Source organism: Planococcus citri, chromosome 3 (genome assembly GCF_950023065.1).
Source record: "Planococcus citri chromosome 3, ihPlaCitr1.1, whole genome shotgun sequence".
Classification (NCBI taxonomy): Eukaryota; Metazoa; Arthropoda; class Insecta; order Hemiptera; family Pseudococcidae; genus Planococcus; species Planococcus citri.
Genome location: NC_088679.1, coordinates 68999059 through 69021831, shown reverse-complemented (window position 1 = coordinate 69021831; position 22773 = coordinate 68999059). Strand labels below are relative to the sequence as shown.

Genomic DNA, 22773 nt, shown 5'->3' with positions numbered 1-22773 from the left:
ATGATATTGAATATCAAGTTGTATGCTCTAAAAAACATCCAGGGACACCTTAAATGAAGAAAAAAAGGATCACAAACCAATCCCCTCCCCTCACCGTGTCTACACACACGCTGAAAAATGGCTAAATTCTTTTACAAAATAGATAGCATAAAATTGGTCTTTATTGGAAAAATTTATCAAAAAAATAACAAATGAAACTTACAAATACCTAGGTAAAAATTGAACAAAAAAAATGAACCCCACGATAGGTAAACAGAATTAACATACATCACAAGTAATATCATTCTCACAGAAATAATAGACCTTACGCCTTTCTTTCACAAGATTTAGTTTTTTAATGACTTAGTCATCAAGTAAAGTCATCAAATCTGTACAAATTTCTGATTGAGACAGGTTTTCAGAAGTTTTGGATAATTTAGGTTGATTGACATCTACATCAGGGGAGTAGGGAGGGAGGTTTCAACAGCAGCTTCATCTTTTTTTGCGAGTGAGGAGACAGTAAAAAAATTCCAAAAAAAAAGGTTCAAAATAGTGGTAAATTTTTTATTACATATAAAAACTTGGGATAAAAACTGAAGAGCTTTTTTTCAGACAGCACTCGCCCTTCAACATTAAAAATCTCATGAACAAATTATCCTTTTTTTTGGTTTATTCGTAATCCTAGAAAATTGCCCAATGTCTCAATCTCAAATTAAAGCTTGAGAAATCGAAAGTAAAATGAATAGTGCTAATTATTAACTCGACAGTTTCACATTTGAAGATGACAGTAAGTTATTTTTCCTTAATTTTTTTTTTATATAAATCAGCGTATGATAAACAATATTTTTTTTATCAACACATTAAAAACGTCGTCACTTTAACCATGCACAACACCTTGAAATTTTTTCCACAACGCTAGTTAATATTTTACCAGTCCTTCCTCCACTCAAACTATACATGGTAGGTAAAAACTGTCCCAAATTGCTCGATTTTACGAATACGATATTCAATAATTATTTTTCTTCCTATTTCTAACTTTATCTGCGAGTTTCTTCAAATTTTGCTTAATTTTCAAATTGATTCGGCTTAGCAGAGATTTCTTTTGCCTGAGTTTGTTAACATCGACTGTTCTGGTTCGTGGTAGTATTATAGTAGTCTCGACCATGATTCGTTGCTTTCTGGCCAAAGCAGCTGTCAGGTTTCGTATTTCTGCATCATCTTCGGTTAAAAGAACGTCGTGGTTTATCTAAAGATCATTCATTGTAACAAAAAAAACGTAAGTTTTGACAGATTTTTTTTGTAGGCCGAATTAGAGAGAGAGATTTATTACAATTTCTTGAAGATATCACACTTCAAAAAACAGGAAATGAAATGAAAAAAATCTAACTTACGGCACCGTCGCTATTTATCAATTGTCTTGCTAAAAAAAAAAAAAAAAAAAATGTAACTAAATAATTAAGAAAAATAAATTCATGACATTGCAAAAAGCACACTTGTTGAGCAACACTAATCGACAAGATCAAGTTACAGGATAGGAAGTAATAAAGTATTCTCACCAGAAACGAAACTGATCAAAAAAACCAAACCGAGGAATATTTCGGGTAATGTGACTTTCATAGTTGAACACAAAGTCGACACTATATTTTTCACAGGCAAATCAATACACAAGTACTCAGCAAGAATGTAGCGTAGCTTAATAAAAATATCGACCAAGAGGAAATAACTAGAGAGATAGAATTTAAAATTAGGAGTTTATCTACCCTGTAAACAGTGATTTAATTAATTGAAACTATGTAGTCTTATTAGATAAACGACTGATAAAAAAAGTCCACCTTCAGTCGAATCCACTGTTCGGTATGGAAAACATATTCAGAATGACTGGGCAGAGCGTTTCGCATTGAAAGGAATGAGTTCCGGAAATGAATTAAACTTTTCTTGATATTGCATCGAATTGATAAATGCTTCCATTTTACGCTAGGAATTTTTTTTCATAACTTATCATTATTTCCTCCCTTCCCACCTCCCTCCCTAGAATTTCATTATTTTTTACAAGCTACAACCTGCAGTAGTCAAACGTTAATTTTTTTTCAAGCCTTGAGATCTCAACAAGAACATGAAAATTGATTCAAATTGCTGGAAATTTGGTTTTGTCAGGGTCATTTCTGAGTCTTGAGAGAGCAGACCCTTGGAGGCTTTTCAAACGAAACTGGGCTCAAAAGGTCGACTAGGATGAGAAAAAAATCCTCAAAAGATCATATTCCAAGGGGAGCAAGAAAGGAGTATATCTCTGGAATGGAGCTGCAGGTCATGGCACAATATAAGGTGTATGTTAAAAAATTTAATGAAAATCCCTTCAGTGAGGAAACCATTGAGCTAGGAAATCTTTAGCAAGCAATATAGCAGAATCTAGACAGAAAAAATGGCAGGAATTAGTAGAGAATCTAGATTTCTGCAGAGATAGCCAAAGGGCCTGGCCACTGTTGAAGAGACTTGATGGAGCTAAGACAGGTTACAGCTAACCCAGTAGCACATCAACTCCTTCTAAATGGCAAGACTGGTAGTAAAAGCAGCCGAATGAAAGTGGGAAGATGCATGGATGTGAAAGTGAATAACTTTGCCACACCAATTACCAACAAAGAAGTAGAGTCTGCAATCAAATTGTCCAAAAATAGGAAGGCTGCTGGTGTGGATAACATGTATACTGAATAGATTAAACACTTTAGACCAAAGGTAATAAATTGGATCCAAAAAGTGTTTAATGCCTGTATAGAAACTTCAAGAATGCCAAGACTGTGGCAACAGGCACACGTTACACGTTATTGCATTACAGAAACCAGGCAAAGATGCAAATGACCCAAAGAGTTACACCTGCCTATCTCCCTGCTGTGTCACCTGTACAAGATTTTTGAAAGAGTAATTTTGAAACGCATGACTGATTGTATAGATGAGGGATAGACATGTGCGCCGCCAATTTCACACTGCTGCCGATAATTTGAATTTTGACACACCGATATCTTATTGGCGTGAAACCGCACAAAGAATGGTCTTTAAAAATTATCTTAGAGCTCTTAAAACCCCAAATTTTGGTACTGATGTCAAATTTTTTTTTAATTTTCAATTCTCTCCTATTGAAGTCCCCCTTATATTTTGGGTCGAATAGTGATCAAAGTTGAAAGTGTAGATCTTAAAATTCAAAAACCTGCATTACCAAATTTTCTCTTTTTTACAGACAAAACTATGGGGTTGTTAGGCTAAATATTTCATCTGAATAACCCTATGCCATGTTCACGATGCCGGGCTGCCATCAATTTAAAGCCGGCGTGAAATTTGGCGCACACCGTTAAAACACCACCACACAGATAAATCACTCCGCCACCGACCCAACGTGCAATTTCCTAATGGCACACATGACATGTCTAATGAGGGGCTGATCAGACAGCAGGCTGGAACGCTGGATTTAGACCAGGGAAATCATGCATTGGCCAGATATTACACCTAACACAGCACATTGAAAATGGCTTTGAAAAGAAGGAAGTCGCAGAGTGGTGTTTGTCGACCCTACAGCTGCTTTCAACACAGTGTGCCACCAACTACTCCAGTACATACCCGTACAACAATGACCATGCTAATTTCGATGTGAATGTCGGCCCATCCACATCCGTCACTTTTGGATGCCACATGTCGATGTGAATTTTGACTCTGTGTCGAGCCAATTGTTGATGTCATTGTCGACCAATGTTGATCAGCATTTATGTTGACAATTGGCTCGACACAGGGTCAAAATTTACATCAACATGTGAAGTCCAAATGTGACGGATGTGGATGGATTGACATTGGCATCAAAATTTATGTCGACCTCCAGCTATGCAAAATTCTTAAATTTTAGTTTCAAAATTGAAATTTTTTTCCAAAAATCATTTTCTTTTACACACATAGGTGGCCATAGCTCATGCTGAAAGCGAAAGCAGCATCGACACAGAGGCCACCTCCGAGAAGTACAGACAAAAAGTCCATATTCAGTATAGTTGAACATTAAACTCTTTATACTGAAAGGTGCAATAGGTTATTTAAGAGTACTAAACTAATACATTTTCATGTTGACGACATGTTGATGTTAATGTTGATGTGAAATTCGACATCAACAAATACATCCACAATATCAACTTAATTTTTCAAATTTGAAAAATCTTTGAAAATTTGGTTGATGTTAGTGTCGATGTATTTGTGGATGATCGACTTTCACATCGACAACTCCAAACTATGGAAAAGTGAATAATTTTATCAAGTCCATTAAAAAATTTTTCTCCCTTCAAACAAAGATCATCTTTTCAAATGTTTACTGAGCTTTTAAACACTGAAACAGAAATTTTAATTCTGAAAAATTGGTCAACATAGTGTTGTGGATGTAAATTTCAAGCATCAAATTTTACATCAACATGTCAACATTGCATGTCGAGGTATCAGAAATAATGAGAAAATTTCGAAAATTTTCATTAACCTGGCTTCTTTATGGACAGAAGATTCCTATTAAATAACTTATTGGTCACTTTTCCATCATCATGTTGGAAAAAAATGTAGTCGATGTAAATGTCGACGTCAACAATTGTTGTACGGGTAGTATAAGGTGTACCAACTTACAAAGGATTTTAAATTTACATAGATAGTCACTATGTTGATGAAAAACTAAAGATTTTATGTGACACTCAATGGTAAAACCAGCACTTGGAGGCAGCAAAAGAGCAGATTGCCCCAGGACAGTGTTTTGTCACCAATTCTCTTCAACATTTACACCAAAAACCAACCAATCAGGCCAGATACTAACCACTTTTTGTATGCAGATGATCTTGCACTAACTGCCCAACATAATACATTTGCAGAGGCGGGGGGGACGCTAAACCAGGCTATAGAGGAGCTGCACCATACTATAAAGATAACCACCTCAAACCAAATCCAACAAAGGCAGAAAAATGCTCTTTTTGTCTCAGAAATCGGCAATTGAAATTGAATATTTGATGTGGTGGAACAGATCTTAAACATGCAGATAACCCCAAATACCTAGGTGTAACCCTAGATAGGTCCTTGACCTACAAAAGGCACTGTGAGGCAACTACAATGCGCTGACACTGTGCTATTCAATGGGGGAGTATGCCTGCCCTGTTTGGAGTCATTTGGCAAATGCAAGTAAAGTTGATATACCCTTAAACAAAGCATGTTGATTGCTGACAGGGTGCTTACACCCAACACCAATATGAGTTGAGTGGATTTGCCCCAGCAGCAGTCAGACTTGAAGACAAAGATGCTACAAAAATCTGCTGCATCCTATGTATGGGTATGAAGAACTGGCAGAGACCCGCCTCAGATCAAGACACAGTTTCATGAAAACAGTTAAAGAACTAAGAGATACTCCCAGCACAGATAGATGTCGCATATGGAATGCAGGTGCTGAGGGAAGAACCAAGCAGGAAGCCCTACCAAGTGGAGAACATCTGGAATATGGACTGTGGAAAACACTTAACAGATTGAGGAGCCAAGTCACACGATCCAAGTACAACCTTCATAGATGGCAGTTGGCTGATGATGATTTGTGTGAATGTGGCAAAGTTCAGACTCAGAAGCACTTATTTGAGTGTGAATGATCAGGAAAAAGAAAAAACAATCCTGGAAAATTAAATCGGACACTTGATGATGACGCAGTTAAGTTCCTCAAGTACTGACAGCTAGGAGAAGGGTGTTCAGATTTAGATTTAGATTGAGGGCTTTTTCATGTTGAGGAGTTAGGCATGTCGACCCGATACGAGCAAAAAAAATTAATTAACAGATCATTTCAGTAATCGAGTAGTTCACAATTCTTTTATAAACGTGATGTGAACGATCGATTCAAAATCTTTCGAACGAATCACTCTTCAACTCGTGAAAAAAAATACAGATTACCACGGTTATCTCTTTACTGTTCGTAATCAATTGATCTAAAATATGATCAAATTGCTCGCCAACGATTGGGCAATAAATCCTTTACTCAATCACAATTCACAAAAATAACTATTATTAATTAAAAAATAATACTATTTTATTCTTACATATCAAGTACCTAATTAATTTTAAAAAAAAAAAAAAAGGTTTCTCAATATTCTACAAATTGTATTTTTGATGAATCAACTCGCCAATGATATAATTCGCCAGTATCAAGTTTCGAAAACCTCGTTCTTCAGTGTAATCGAAAAATTTCCCAATCTAAATTTAAACTACTTCACGATCGATTTACCAGCAAAAAAGATTACCAAATGAAATTTTAACGAAAGCCTTTCATCCCCAAAGATCACATCACATCAGGCCTCTAGCATCAAGTACGAGTAATTCTTATATCATACAAAAAATAAATAAAATCTCAAACAACCGGCTTAACTTTTGTCCAGCGTTTTTTTTTTCAAAATCCTGCGAATTGTTTGCTTAAGTCTCTCTTTCTGGTATCTTAGTTTCTCGGCGAGTTTTTTCAAATTCTGTTTAACTTTTTGGTTGAATCTTCTGAACAGACATCGAGATTTTCTTAGACCGCGTTTGACGCCTCCGACAGTTGTTTGGGCCTGGTGTACGATCCTGACAGTCTGGACGACAAGTCGTTGTTTTGCCAAGGCCATGGCAGCTGTAAAGGCTCGCATTTCTTCATCTTCTTCGACCAAAGGAGTATTACGACCTGCTGAATGGGCTGGTGGTATTTCTTTACCTTTTTCGATTACGGGAGCATCGTCAACTGCTGTCTGGGCTGGTGGTATTTCTTTACCTTTTTTGACTACGGGAGCATCGTGTACTTCTGGCTGGGCTTGTATTCCTTCGTGTTCTTCGACTACAGGAGCATCGTCAACTGCTGTCTGAGCTTGTATTTCTTCATCCTGTTTGATTTCTTGCTGATCATCGTCAACTACCTAAAAATTATTTATCGCAAAAGACGTAAGGTTTAGCAGATTTTTTAGACCAAATTATCTACTTATTAGGTGAAAAATTGATCAAAATTTCCCAACGATTTCACACTTCGATACCTACTTTAATAAAAAATAAATAAATGATAATTTTTCAATACTGAAAAAAGCAACGAAATCAAATGAAAAGTGCAACTTACGGTCGAATTCGATTCGTTTTGAGCTGGAAAAAACACGAAAAAAATGAAAGTAAATATACAGGTCTAAAAATTAATTTAAAAAGCACACTCGTTAAGCACCACTAATGAAAAGGATTAAGTTGAAGGGTAAAAAGTAGATAATATTCTCACCAGTAGTGTAGCTGATTAAAAACAACAAAATGAGGAATATTCCGAGTCGTATGGATTTCATCGTGTTAAGCTCAAAGTTGACAGTATTTTTCACAAGCGAACCGGCAGCAAGAATGTAACATAGCTTAATGAAAAATATTGACCAAGAGGAAACTAGACGGATTAAATTGAATATTTGAATTTTATCTACATTGTAAATACAAATTTAATTAATCGAGTATTAAATATCGAACTGCTTCGACGCTAAGAGGAATTTCTAATTCGTACAGATAAAAAAACCTTCAAAACAAATTTATAAAGGAAGGGTTACGGAAGTAAATTAAATTTCTTGAAATCGCATCGAATATATTAATGAAGCTTATTTGACGTTATCGGGAGATTATTGATTGAAAGCTTCGATTATTTATACATTTTATCGTATGGGCTTTTGAAATGGAGTATTTTTCCAATACGTAGTCAATGACATGACATCGAACTGATAAAAAAAATTCGCCACATTTTTATAATTATTCAAATATTTCCCCTTCCCCCTCTCCCATTAACGAGCTAGAGAGATATTGAAACGTCTCATTTAGAAAAAAAGTGAATGTTTCAACTCTGGGTCCCTCAAGACAGCCCTTCTGAAGGGTTCGAATGGAAACAATGTTGGCTCTAAGGGAAATCGTAGGATTTTTGGTTCGAATCGTGGATTCACAATGGACAATTTCTATACAGGCGAATAAAATTGCTTAAATTAAATGAAAATAAAATTAAAGCCGAGAAGAAAGCAAGTGAAACTCGATTAAAAGGTCAAATTGGGGCGATAAGTGCGACATTTCTCGATACATCTTTCTTAATAAAAAAAGAAACCCGACCTGCCTTATTCATTAAGTACATTTGTCTCGATACAGACACAACGATACAGGCTGGCAGCAATTATTTAACGAAAACGCCCTTACACATGGACCTAGTCTCCGATGAATTTGTACAGTATGATCCTAAAGTCTAAGCATTTTGGCTTGATCGAGTTTTTTCAACGTATTTTTAAATTCAACGAACCTAAAAAAAACCAAGTCCTATGGTTTTTCGAACACCTTGTAGTTGAAACGAAAATATCAAAAAATGTTCCCATCAATCGTATATGTACAAAGAAAAATCCAAAATCCAACGTTGCCATGCTAATGGAAAAACACTCCGTCATCCTTTTCCTTTTCCCAAATCATTGTCCAACGAAGACTTTTCGAATCACACTATATTCAACTACCCGTAGTAGAAGTGAAGTATAGTTGCCAGAGCGTACAAAAGAACGAGTCTATTCGGCGTATCGCGAGCATAATTTGTGCGGCTTCGATAAAAACGTATTGCTTTTAGTAGGTAGTGTACCTCTACCTACCTACCCGTCGTCGCCATGGCATGGCCAAAGCTGAAGCTGACGCTGAATGTAGTATAAAAATTCGAGAAACTATGTTTGTGCCGGGCACGATAATTAATGAGAAATAAAACGGCCATATCTTTACTCTGATTAAAAGCTCGTTGCGGGTTAATGGATGCGAAGAATTGATCTTGATAAATTAGCTCTCGTCGAATTATTCGCTAGAATTTTCGTAAAACGTACAACAGCCGATGGCGGTGTATTTTAATAAATTTCTCTAGTCGAAGAATATTCTTCTTCTCTTCTTCTTTAACGAATTAATACGTCGGAGAGATGCTTTTTATACGTACGAATTCTTTTATGTCATTACGAGTATTGGAGCGCAGTTTTAGGCGATGAATGAAGATGAATAAAATGAGAGGGGGAAGGAGAGTGGAAGTGATGCAAAGAGAAAACGAAAAATTGAGAAAATTCTGAACGTAAGATCAAAAAAGAGTGGAATAAAATTGAAAAGTCTAAAAATAAAATCAAAAATTGAAAATGAAACTACGTAACACTCGAAAAAAAAAAGAATCAATAACTCGATATCGAACCTAAAAATCTGAAAAAAATTCAAAGTGGAAATAAAATAATTGAGAACTCTAAAAAATAAAATCAAAAACTAACAATAAAACCGAAAAAATTGTCACGAAAAATTGAAAATTCTGAAATTGATGTGATAAAAAATCCAAAATAAAAACGAAATTATAATTTGATTTTCAAATTTTCATTCAATTTTCCGAAATTTTCTTTCGATTTTATGTTCAGGACGTTCAAATTTTCATTTTCAATTTTCAATTATTTCCATGCAGATATTGATTTTATTTTCAGTTCGGGATTTCATTCTCAGAATTTTCAATTTCACTTTCAGTTTTTGATTTTATTTCCAAAGTTGCTGGTTTCATTTTCACTTTTTGATTTTGATCTTTGGAGTTTTTAATTTCAACATGAGTATGTTTTTTGGGTCGGTGGGGAGGGGGTCTGTCCAGAATTTTTTAAATTCGTTTCTAAGTTATTGGATTTTCTTCATTTTGTTTTTAGGGTTTTTAATGTTTCGGATTCAATTTTCAGGTTTTGATTTCATTTTCCTCGATTTTGATTTTGTTTTCAGAACTGCCCATTTAATTTTTACAGAATTATTTGTTATTCAATTTTCAGTTTTCGATTTCATTTTTATTTTATAGATTTCGAATTTATTTTCAGAATTTTCATTGTGTTTTCAGAATCTTCGGTTTCATGTTAAGTTTTTCATCGTAGTAACAAAATTTTCAACTTTTCTCGACGATGTTGATTTTATTTTCAATTTTCAATTTTCAACCTCATTTCCAGGGCTTTTGATTTCATTTTCGGTTTTGAATTCATTTCTAAAGTTTTTGGTTTCATTTTTGAATACACTTTTTATAGAGTTATCGGTTTAATTCTGCGCTTTTATGGATTCAAACTTGAGAATTTTCAATTGCGTAGCAGTTTTTAATAATTCCATTTCGAGAGTTCTCATATTCATTTTTAGAAGGTTTTGATTCTATTTTTAGAGATTTAAATTTAATACCTAAGGCATATATAATTATTGTGTTCACTACCTGATATTCAGAATATTCAACTACATTTTCAGTGAGTTTTTTATTTCATTTTTAGTTTGTAATTTTTGAAAGGGTTGCCAAGTTTAATCTGCAGTTTTTGATTTTAGGTATTTTTGAAGTTTTCGTCAATTTTATTCAATGCTTTCACTTCGATGTTCGGAATTTTCAATTCCAATAAGTATCTATTAAACATAGATACCTACCTAAGTACATAGTTTCCTTAAATGATTCTGATTTCAATTTACAGTTTTTGGGTAAATTTTCAGTTTCTCAATCCGATTTTTTTCGATGTTTTCGATTTCAATTTCAGTTCTCAATTTCATGTTCAGAAACTACGAGTATTGCACTTTATTCAGTTTTCAATTTTCTTCTCAGTTTTTTTATTTTAGGTAATTTTCAGAGTTAGGTAGGTACCTAGTATATTCTTTTTTTTCAATTTTTTTCAAAATTTTCTTCTTTTTTCCAAAAATTTGAAAAATTTTTTTTGATTAAAATTACCTAGCAGAAAAAAAGTTGAGCTTTCAAAGAAAAATCATCTTGAAAAATGAAAGTTTTGAAAAAACTCAAATCCTCAGTTATTTCCAACGAAACAAATGAATGTAAATTGAGAATTTTTTCAAAAATAATTCGACATCACAAGAAATGAACACTACTTAGTCAAAAGCATTTTTTGAAAATATTTTTAAACAATTAATAGGTAAGAAAAAAAATCGTAATAACGACTGTAAGAAAGGTTCATCTTTTGGTCAAAGGCATTTCTTTGACCAAGTTTTTATTTTTGCTCAACTTGCGAGCTGCCAGAGGATCTTGTTTACCATCGCGATCTCAATTTTTTTTTCTTACTAGGTAATTTTTTTTTAAATATTTTCAAAAAGTGCTTCTCACTAAGGTTTTTTATTCGCGGTGTTGAATTATTTTTGAAAAAATTGTACAATTTAGCATATTGTATTCATTACTTTTTTGTACTTGTAGAAAACTAAGGATTTAAGCTCTTTCAAAACTTTCATTTTCCAAAATGATTTTTCATTGGAAGCTCAACGTGTTGTGAATCGATCAATTGGGTAGGGTACACTATTACACTCTTCAAAGCAATTTGTTTCTCCGACATTGAACATGAAACTTTTTTGGGGGATACTCGATATTTCTGCACACCCTTTGAAATATTGAATGAGAATAGTGGAGATGAAAATATAAAAAATTCAAATGGGATGAACTCAATATTGACCAAGTGGGACACGGAAAGTACAATGATGATTTAAAATTTTTTCTATCCCCTCCTATTTATCTTCCACCAATTATTGAAAGTATTAAATGAGAAAAGCAACGGCGAGGGGGGGGAGGTAGAAAAATGTGAAATTACCGTTGTGCTACTCTGGCTACACTGGGTCAATATCGAGTTCATCCCATTTGAATTTTTCAAATACTTCAACCCCCACTTGCCTCGTTCAAATTTCTCAATTAGGTACCTATTGTTGGGGAAAAAATGGAAGGGGGGAATTGAAATTTTTTAAAATACATATTGTAATTTACAGTTCCCGCTTTTAACCCCCCCCCCTCCTAGAGCGTGACCAAGTACAATTATTTTTACTGTACCTAATCGTATACTTAGTAAAAATTGTCCCAATTTAATAAATTTTACATTTCATTTTAATACTAAACCACGATGATAAATATTACATGAACCAATTGTGTGAAAATTGATAATCCATAAAGTAGAAATTACTAACCTTGAGTTAATAATTTTTACTTCATAAAAAGTGAGAAATATCCATGTTAAGGTAGGTAGGTACCTAATTTTTACTATATTAGCTGTAGTAAAAAGTATTCGAATAAATAAAATGAAAATGCATTCAACAAAATATTATTATAATATTTGAAAATTCAATTTTCAAATTCTAAGAAATGCCAACTTTGAAATGTTAAAAATGCCAACTGCAAAATCGACTTTATCAACACTTTCATTATACCTATACTCATCCCACTTTTACAATCTTTTTTCGAAAATTTGCTCAAATAAGACAGATTTGCTTGTACGAGTATGTACTTTTTTTGCTCGGTCTAGAAATTGTGATTTGAGGTAATACTCCCAATTTTTGTATTTGACCCAATGTTTTTATTTAACACTATGGGAAATTTAAAAAAATTGAAAATTACCTAACGCAATTTTATTTAAACGTTTACGCATAATTGGAGAGTAATTTCATTTTTAAGAGCTTAAACAAATGGAATTGGCCCGAACAAAGCGAGGGCAAAAGCTTGCAAAACTTTATAACTTGAGAGTCTTTTCAAAGTAAAAAAATGATAATATCAATCTTGATATTTTTCAAATTCGAGACCCTAAGTTACCTAATATTTTTGTAGACATGTAGAATTGTGAAAGTGAAATGCAAATGACCCGAGCGAAGCGAGGGGAAACCCTCTTATAACAATTTGTAACACAAAAAACCAATGAACAACATTTTTGACGATAGAAAATCATTTTTCTGATCTTTGCATTTTTCAAATTCTCGCAATACTTTTCTAGAAAATGTAAACTTAATTACTGTGAAAAAGGGAAACAAATTAGCCCGAGCGAAGCGAGGGCCAAAGCTTTTAGAAATGTACATTTTAAAAACTAAAATGGCATAAACAGCTATCACAATAATTGTGTTATTTGAAAAAATAGATAGGCAAATGAAAAAATGAGTCAAGTATAAATTTGTCAACTGAGTTGGTACAACATTATTGGTCAATTTGCCAACTGAGTTCTCAGGTATTGTACAGGGTGTCTAACAAAATTTCAAAATGAAAAAAAAGGACTTGAACAGGACTTTTAGTAGGACTTTCAGCAGGTCATTTTTCGAGCACCTATGGAATTTTTTGAGGTGTGGTGGAGGGGGGGGGGGGGTCAAAATTTTTCTCAAGGTGGGAGGTTCAAAATTTTCATTCAAGTTTTTAGTCAAAGGAATTTTAGCAGGACTTTTAACAGGGCAGTTTTTAAAGACTTGGGATTTTTTAAGAGGGGGAGAGGGTGGGCGAGATTTCTCCTTCAAGTTCGGAATTTATTATTAATTAAGGAAAAGAGAAACAAACTGGCCCTGGCGAAGCGAGGGCGAAAGCTCTCAAAAATTAGAAGGTATTTTGGGACATATAAAAAATTATGTTATCTTGTGTGATGAGTTACTAGTACAAGTATATTATTTTGCTTCAAAATTTTGAAATTCGAATAATTCTTTTTTTTTGAAAATCTAAAATCCGAAAAAGAAAAGCTAACGGACCCGAGCAAAGCGAGGGTAAAAAAGCCCTCTAAAATCATAATTTCGAGTTCGAGAGATACAAAAACGATGTTTGTATGTGTGACAAATTATTCGTGTTTTGCTTCAGAATTTAAAAATTTGAATTATAATTTTTTTTGCAAAGGGTATTCCCGGTTAAGATAGGTGAAATGGCCCTAATCTCAGATTTGGAAAATCATGATGGATTATTGTTGGGTACCTCCAATAAAAATTTTCGAGCGGAATTTCCGCCCCCCAACCCACCCCCCTTGGTCAGTATAGCCAAAAAACGCGTTTTTTGCGCGAAAAATTCGGTATCCATGAGTGGTGGGGATAAAATTCTGGTACCACGCGGAATGTGTAGGGAAAGCCTGGGCCTTTCAACACGATTTTTTTCAAAAATTTTTATCGTTGTGGTGGGGGTAAAATTGACAAAAGAAAACTTTGAAGCGCCACAGCTCCGAACTGAAGGGTGCTACACAAAAACTGTTTTCGCCAAAATGTGTCTTTTTACAAGTACTTTCTTCCTACTAATCCATGAAATTGAAATTTTGTCTGCAAAAGGCTCATATTTGCAAAAAACCCTGAAAAATACGCGGTTTTCACGTTTTTTTGCAAAATTATGCGAAATATGCGAAAAATGAATAGAACAAAAAATGTTGAGCGTCGAATTTCACCCTAGAAAACGTGTTCATGAGGTTGTCAAAACGCTCATCTACTGAAGTTAGCTTTGATTGTAATTATGAGCTCTGTGAATAAAAAAATACCAAAAAAATTCAAATTGAGGAAAGAGCGATTCGGTTATAATTTTCACAGTCTTCTCATTTCAAACTCGTTTCTACAATGCTTGGTCAAAAAAATCCGTAAAAATGAAAATATCGCAAGTCAAACTTACAAAAAGTTACCAAGAATGGGCAAATTACCCAAAAATTGTTCAGAAATCTAACTCAAAATCAGTATTTGCAGAAAATACGAGTACAAATTTCGATCTTACCAAAATTCAAAAATTTTGAAAAAAATCCCAAAATTGTACTAAAAGGTCATCTAAAATGGATTGGTTCAAAATCAGATTGATGTCCTAAAATCAAGGGGTAACTATTACAAACCATAAAAAAATTGACAAACTTAATCCAGGCTTGATAATGAGAGGAAAACAATTTTCAACCAAAATTGGCCCATCATGAGGGACAAATCGTTTGAAAAATCAATTTTTTAGCATTTTTGAAGATCCTTTACCCATACTACATATCCTGAAAAAAAATATACGTTGTGTATCTTACCCATAGATTGATATGATAAACATAGGTACCTATCATTTTATTTACAAGTATAATTGAATATTTTTTTCGGGTCAGAATTTTTCTATTTTTAAAGAGAACTAGAAAAAATGAATAGAAAAGAAAATCAAGAGAAGAAATATAAAATTACAAAATATTGATTTTAAAAATGGAAAAAGTTTTTTTTTACAACACCTAGGCATGTAATTTACCTATTTATTTTGAAATATAACTAGAAAAAAATTAAATTTTGACAATGATTTGGCAAAAAACAGGATTTTTTTAGGATAATTTTGGGAAAATCAAGAATTCTTGCCAATTTAGGCAACAAGATTTTTTGAACATTTCGGCAAAAGCAGGAGTTTTCTTTTGGCAATTTTTACAAAAGTTGGGAGTTTTTTTTAATAATTCTGACAAAAAAGGAACTTATTTACGATTCTGACGCAAACGAGATTTTTTTGACAGAACTTTGCAGACAATTCTGGCAAAAAACATAGCACTGACTTCTTAGGATCATTTTGGCAAAAGAAGGAAATTTTGAAATTTTGGCTATTAACAAAGTTTTTTGGTCATTTCTGCAAAAATATTAGGACTTTCTTAATAATGTCAAAAAAAGGTATTTTTTTCAACAATTTTGGCATAAAACATGTATGTACTTTCTTGACAATTTTTACAAAAAGTCACGATTTTTTGATAATTATGGAAAAAAATTGGAATTTTGAAATTTTGGACAACAACAGGTCTTTTCGTTCATTTTTTACAAAAAATATTAGGATTTTTTGGTAACGTCATTCAGAAGAAAACGTATTTTTCGACAATTATGACCAAAAACAGTGCTTTTTTGATAATGTCGATAGAAGTTAGAGTTTTTTTATTTCACCAAAAAGTGACTTTTTTGATAATTTTGGCAAAAGTAGGAATTTTTGACAAGTTTGCAGTAGCGATTTTTCGCCCCATACTATGTAGCGACATGACCAATGTGACATGCTGCAAAGATCTGATATGTGTGCGCGCGCTTAGCTCAGTAGATGAGCGTTTTGACAACCTTATGAACACGTTTTCTAGGGTGAAATTCGACGCTCAACATTTTTTGTTCTATTCATTTTTCGCATATTTCGCATAATTTTGCAAAAAAACGTGAAAACCGCGTATTTTTCAGGGTTTTTTGCAAATATGAGCCTTTTGCAGACAAAATTTCAATTTCATGGATTAGTAGGAAGAAAGTACTTGTAAAAAGACACATTTTGGCGAAAACAGTTTTTGTGTAGCACCCTTCAGTTCGGAGCTGTGGCGCTTCAAAGTTTTCTTTTGTCAATTTTACCCCCACCACTACGATAAAATTTTTTGAAAAAAATCGTGTTGAAAGGCCCAGGCTTTCCCTACACATTCCGCGTGGTACCAGAATTTTATCCCCACCACTCATGGATACCGAATTTTTCGCGCAAAAAACGCGTTTTTTGGCTATACTGACCAAGGGGGGTGGGTTGGGGGGCGGAAATTCCGCTCGAAAATTTTTATTGGAGGTACCCAACAATAATCCATCATGATTTTCCAAATCTGGGATTAGGGCCATTTCACCTATCTTAACCAGGAATACCCTTTAAAACTGGAAAAAGAAAAGCTAAGGGGCCCGAGCGAAGCGAGGGCAAAAGCTTTAGAAATTCAGTATTTTGAGAGGTATGAAAACGATGTTTTTTTGTGTAATAAGCTACCTATATTTTGCTACAAAATCTTGAAAATTTAAATAATGATTAAACACCCCAATTCAAAAAAAAAGAAAAGAAAAAATTCAAACTTGAAAAAGAAAAGCAAACAAACCCGAGTGAAGCAAGGCTAAAAGTTTTGATTTCAAAATTTCATGTTTTGCTGTGAAGTAAAAAAAAATTGTAAGGAAGGAGGAGTTTATTTTTCTGATTCAAACTTTGAACATTTCTTGAATTTGAACAATAAGTCACGTAGGAGGGAAAAAGAAGAGAAAATAGCCCGAGCGAAGCGAGGGCAGAAGCTCACAAAAATGTGTAATTCAAGCTCTAAAAAAGTCGACAAATGAGCCCTTTTCTACAAGTTCAAAATTCTGGAAAAAAGGGGAAAAAATTGAAAACTTGAAATAGTCATTTTGGAAAAAATTGTTGAAAAAAAGGACACTAAAAGGACAAAAAGGTGTCATAGGCAAAAAAAAAGGATTTTTTAGGATAAATAGGATAAATAGGAGTGTTAGACACCCTGTTGTATCATGCTCGCATCAGTTGGCAAATTTAGAATAAGAATAGCCGAATTAAATTTAAATTTATGGCGTTAATTCTGTTGGTTTTAGTTCTCTGGTATACTCAATTAAAAAATTCCAACATTTCAAGTACCTACCTAAACTAAATAAATGAGAATTGTCGATTTTCGAACAAAATGAATAATTTCTTTGAAATGTTGGCAATTTTGAGTTTCCAATTCTCAAGTACTCAGTTGGCAGATCAAAAATCTACCTACAATAATATGTACATTATACATTTCATACATTTGAAATTAACTGTATGTAGTTGGCAAATTGTCACCTTTTCAACTATAGACAATAAGTAGAAAATAAAGTTGACAATTGTGATTTCTGAAGTTCTCAGTTGGCAAATCAAGAATGCCCCATCAGTTGGTAAATTAGCAATTAAAATTGTAATATCAGACTCTGAGTCAAAAACGCCAACTTTTCAACTAATGATTAATTGAAATTGAAAAGTTATCATTTTTGAATTTCCATCCTCGCAAAACTCAAAAATGCTAACTTTTCAATTTTCCAAACCTGCCGGGGGGGTACCGTACCCCCCCCCCCCCGCTTGCTACGCCCCTGCAAGGCAAAAAATCTAATTGGGTCAATTTTAGAACTGTAAGATATGGTTTCATTCGATGTAATGAGTGAGTGAAAGCGTACTTCGGATGAACACCACACCCCCTTTTGAGGGGCAAACTTTGACCAAAAGTTGGGATAAAATACGGGGACCGATGCTCCATTTTTGGATGAAAAGATTTATTGTTTTACCTTCATAAAATGAGATCAGAAAATGAATGGGCAGGGTGCAGTAGAGCGTTTTTTTTTTTTGCGAAATTGATAAACACGTTTCGGAAAAATGTCGAAAAACAGATTATAAATAGTATTCCGAGTAAGTAATATGGGAAAACTCTCAAGTAGACCTCAAATTGATACAAATAGTCCAAGTTTCCAACACTTGGTTGCATGTTGAGAAGCAGCGCCTTTGTTTACGGATTGGTCCATAAGTGTGAATCCTATTGAAACAAATATTACATTTGACATTTTCATTTGATTTTTCGCTATTCGGTGATTGCAAGATGGTTTTTGCATTTTCTTTCACCATATTGGTTGAATGGTTGCATTGGTGGCCATTATTTATCATTTTTCTTGATATTTATTATAATTCATTAAGTAATTACATTCGTTTATTTTTTTGTATTTTTTCTCCAGTGCACTGAAATTGCTCCAGAAGACAATATATAAACAACTTCATAAGCTTAATATTTAATCGTACGTAGGGTATCATAAGTTTGATATTTTTGACTGACCAAGGCAGTTGAATCGCAAATCAGAGGTGATAAGTTTAAACTTGTAGGTACTTTTTTGTGAGTTGAACATTCCATATTCTCAAATTATTACTCGGAAGTAATAGATTTAGCGACGTATGTTTGAAGAATCCTTCATAAATGGTAACAAGCCATCAGATATTCGCTGATTTCAAGATAGTTTTTGCATCTGCTTTCATCATACCTACTTATTGGTTGACGTTTGCATTGGTTGCTAATTGTAAGTTTGCGTTTAAATATCAACTTGAAGCTGGTAGCTTGTAAAAAAATTGATTTACTTACAAAAAAATAGCTCATGGGAATCTCTAACCCCACAACTTTTTTTTTATCCCCTAACCTATTGAAAAAAAAAATTGAAAACTACCCATCCCAGTACCTACAACATATTTAGTTCCAGATATAGCCAATTTTCATCCAAAAACCTCGCACAAGCACAAAAGGATGAGGCAGACCATTACATATAACTTTATCAAGTATCGACTTAGGTATGGAACCTCTTCGATTCATAACTATCAAAAAAATAGCCACTCGGAAATGCAATTCATCCTTTAATCCGATACCAAGATGAAAAAACTACCGTCGTCGACATCTCGCCGCGGCAAGAGATGAACGAAGGGTCCAAAATTGAGCTAAATATCACCTTAAAAATAACACTGAAACTGTATCTTCGGGTAATATCTACACAGGCCATCGAAATTTCTCGTATTTTTCAATAACGTGGGATTTATGACCAGTCCACACTCCACAGTTCACATATATACCAAAGACGATGAGGACTGAGGAGACTGGTATAGGGAAATACCAATTTATCCGCTACGTTTATCCGAGCTATCATCGAGTACTTTATTTTAAGGCAATCGAAAATAACTCCTTCGGAGCGAAGTCGCAAACGGTAGCCAGTAAGTATATTATTGTAGTATACTATGATGTACGTGAAATATATAAGGCCATATATATACCAGTAGTATTTCCGGACAATACAAAAACAATATAAACGTTTTACAAGATAAAACGTCATACATACTCGTATCTCGAGCAGAAAATAACCGTAGAACAGCAGAGATACAGAAAAATATTACAAACTACGCGATGAAGCTAGCCAAAATCATCAAAGCAGACGTATTACATACGATAAAACAATATACACAATTTTCACAACCCTCCCCACTCCCTCAGTCCTCTCCTCTCCTTCATCGAGTCATCCGTATACTATATCGTTGCCTACATTCTCAAACACCACGCCGCAACATTTTACCGCAATTTTCAAAAGCTTCGATAACTTTGGGACCTTTTAAAAACAAAACGTCAGAGTTTTCAAAACACGCGCTTTTGGACAGGCAGTTATCGAAAGGACCTTTTTTTTCTATATGGCTCGCGCTCCTACTGAGCGTTTTGTGTTATTTTTTAAACGCATTAGCGATGCCATTTTCACAGCTTCGTACTTTTCGCTCGCTTGTCGCTATATACTAGTAAAGTATAGACCTACGTGTGTGTCTGTGTGAGTATAAGTGATGTCTGTCTTTGTCTCTCCTTAAAACGATATATGATTTTTGTTTCAGCACATACGCACATTAACAACACGTGCGTCGTTTAAAATACGAGTAGATAGTTACTGTGTGTATGTTCTTTTTTATAACCTAACTCTCGGTCGTCGTCGTTGAGCTTAGAACGTTTATGAAAAACTGATTTATAACGTTTAACGTTCATAAGTAGTATACACATTTCGAGAAGTAGGTACATGATGAAAAACATGGTGTAAAATATTTTCGCTCCTATACATTTACTATACGACCACACGAATATTTTAAACAGTAAAAGCTAAGGGTGATCCTTTTGCACTTTTTTTAATGGTTGAAAATTTGAAATGATGGTGAGAGAAGAGGGTAGGTATTGCATAAGTTGTACCTGGGTCTCGAAACAATTCAGCAATAATTTCACTCTCCTTTCTATCAAAATTAAGCTGAGTATCCAGTGGGTACATAGATGGTTAGTTTTTCTAAATATCTATCAAAGAAAACTGCAACACAACTGACTAAGTACAAAGGTTGTCCGGAAACAACTGAGACTGGTGCTCGCGTTTGAACACCCTTTGAGCTAGCGACTTCGTTAGTATCTCATTCGAAAGCTCATCAAATTCTCTACAAAATGGTATAATAAATTTTTTTCCCGTGTCGCGTGAAAAAAAATTACAGCGTTTCCCGCGCGACCAGTTAGTTGCCACCCTCCAACTTTTTTCAATCAGCTGTGATTCACGAACCACGTGGTCTATCGATAAAATTGAAAAACAGATCGATAGAGGATTATTTCCTCCATAACATACTAAAATTACAAGGTTCTAGCTGCATTATTTAGGGAGCAACGGCGAAGCGCGTTCGGTGTAGTGATGAAAATTTGTCAGTTTTTTCAGTGTTTTTTTCAGTTTTGTTAACGCTTGACCTCATACTGCTATTCTCATCTCAAATTTCTTGGGGAAGTTCAAAATAACCATTATGCCACATCCACAATATTCACTGGGTTCATCCCCGTGTGATTATTTGTTGTTTCCGATGCTGAAACATTTCCTTTGAGGTAAACAGTTTAGTGAAGATGATAAAGTCGTCAGCGCATGCTAAAAGTTTTTCAAAACGCTCAAACTGACAAATTTTCAAAATGTTTTTGATAAATGGATTACCAGATGAATGCTGTGTATCAATAATAACTGCAACTATTTGGAAAAGCTATAAATTATGCCAGTAATAAACGTTTTTTGAGCATTGTTTTTTTTTACTAATAAAAACTTGGAGGGTGGAACCCAACTGCTTGCGCGCAAAACGCCGTAATTTTTTTCACGCGACACGGGAAAAAAATTTATTACACCATTTTATAGAGAATTTGATGAGCTTTCGAATGAGATATTAACGAAGTCGCTAGCTCAAAGCGTGTTCAAACGCGAACACCAGTCTCAGTTGTTTCCGGACAACCTTTGTATATGAATAATTCGGAGTGACTTTGCACGACTTGGGATCGCTTACGCATTTTTCTGCTTTGGAACAGTGATTCTTTAAATTAAATATAAATTGTAACTAATTTTGATGAAAAAATACCTACAAAATACCACCAAATCAAAATACGTAGTAAGTAACTGAAGAATCACTAAAAACGTAAATAGGGTTGCTTCTTTTGGTATTAGTTAAAATTAAAAATATAAGTAAACAACTGAAATAAACAAATAAAGATTGCTGGGTAATAATGCAAATGACCAAAAAACTTTTTTTCCATTTTGGTTGATTACTTAATATATTTTTAAACTTCAACTATGTACCAAAGAAGCAACTTTCTTCACTTTTTTGGTAACTCTTCAGTTACCTACTCATATTCTAGGTAATTAAACGATAATATTTTATATGTTTGTTATTCTTCTGTAAAGAGAATGTACCAAATCGATCCAAAAAAAAAGTCTCTCGCGAATGTTTCTGAGATGAAAGTACATAGGTAAAATGAAGCCCTTGCCTACTTTTCAGGAATAACAACGATGGAGACAATCTATGACTGAAACGTGGTACAAGACACTCAAAGAAATGCCCAGGATCCCAGATAAATAGTGTAGGTGAACATGATATACCTACTTACGAAAAAAATACCTGACAAATACAAATCAAAGATCTCATACAAAGGAATAAACTTGAAACAGAATTTAATTAAGTAGCAAATTATATAGATGCAATTGAAAATACCGATTCGAGTACATTTCCCGAATCGATTCCCCGCCGAATATGTTTTTGCCCGACTACCTAAATCCCGAATAATAAAATTCTGAATCAACTATCACGAATGACTTTTGTGCTGTTTTATGATCCCGAATGCCAAAATTCTGAATTATAAATACCCGAAATTCAGTGGATTATAATTTTTCAATTTTTTTCTCTGTCATGAAAAATGGCGATTTTTTTCATCTTTTCTATCCACGCCCAGATTATTAGTTTTGATCAGAGTCGAAAATTTTTGAAAAATTGTCCAAAATTTGAGGAAAAAAAAGTACCAACAATTATTAAACAAGAAAATTTCCTTTGAAGGCATCATATAAATTTAAAAAATGCACTCTTTGAAAATTATTAAAGTTTTTAATGAATTTGTGAGAACTAAAAAAATTGAATTTTTTCTTTAAAAATTCCTTCAAAGTAGACTTTTAAAAAACGAGAGAGCGCGATAAAACCCAGAGAACATTGTTTTTACCTCATTTTTTTAAAAATTTGATAAATCTACCAGAGATACAAGATGGGGGTGAGGGAGTGGAGGAAGAGGGTAATGTCGTCACCTCATCGATAAATTATTAATGATCCATGCTATTCGCTGATTGCAAGAAAGTTTTTGCATTTACTTTTTGTTTGTTGCGGCTGCTTTAAAATGCTTTATGCTTTTAAATTAAATGTTTTTTCGACAAATCTTGATGGCATGGCATGATCAATATAAC

At 33.8% G+C, this 22773-nt stretch overlaps 3 protein-coding genes across 5 annotated transcripts in view; 1 reads left to right on the top strand and 2 right to left on the bottom strand.

Annotated features, from left to right (window-relative positions):
• APP-BP1 (Nedd8-activating enzyme E1 regulatory subunit APP-BP1) overlaps window positions 1-22773 on the bottom strand; it is a 323180-nt gene that overhangs the window by 94794 nt on the left and 205613 nt on the right. The window lies entirely within an intron of this gene.
• The window catches only part of LOC135838548 (uncharacterized), a 228217-nt gene that overhangs the window by 11173 nt on the left and 194271 nt on the right, over window positions 1-22773 (top strand). The gene's annotated exons all lie outside the window — the stretch shown is intronic.
• On the bottom strand, window positions 142-7401 carry LOC135838546 (uncharacterized). Of its 2 annotated transcripts, none has more exons than XM_065354224.1 (5): window positions 7244-7401; window positions 7094-7116; window positions 1536-6899; window positions 1371-1399; window positions 142-1225 (listed from the first exon to the last, which is right to left on the bottom strand). In XM_065354224.1, the coding sequence occupies exons 1-3, from the start codon at window positions 7302-7304 to the stop codon at window positions 6378-6380; spliced, it is 606 nt and encodes a 201-aa protein (XP_065210296.1). In that variant the 5' UTR covers window positions 7305-7401; the 3' UTR covers window positions 142-1225; window positions 1371-1399; window positions 1536-6377. The 2 variants fall into 2 exon arrangements, with proteins under 2 accessions (XP_065210296.1, XP_065210295.1); XM_065354223.1 differs by having other exon boundaries at window positions 1310-1399; window positions 7244-7396.

Bases quoted from the DNA above. Each gene is read 5' to 3' on its own strand.
- LOC135838546 (XM_065354224.1), bottom strand. From the start codon at position 7,304: ATGAAATCCATACGACTCGGAATATTCCTCATTTTGTTGTTTTTAATC. The intron at 7,117-7,243 runs GTGAGAATATTA...TGTTTTTTCCAG, and splicing joins TTTAATCAGCTACACTACTG to CTCAAAACGAATCGAATTCG. The intron at 6,900-7,093 runs GTAAGTTGCACT...AATAATTTTTAG, and splicing joins AAAACGAATCGAATTCGACC to GTAGTTGACGATGATCAGCA.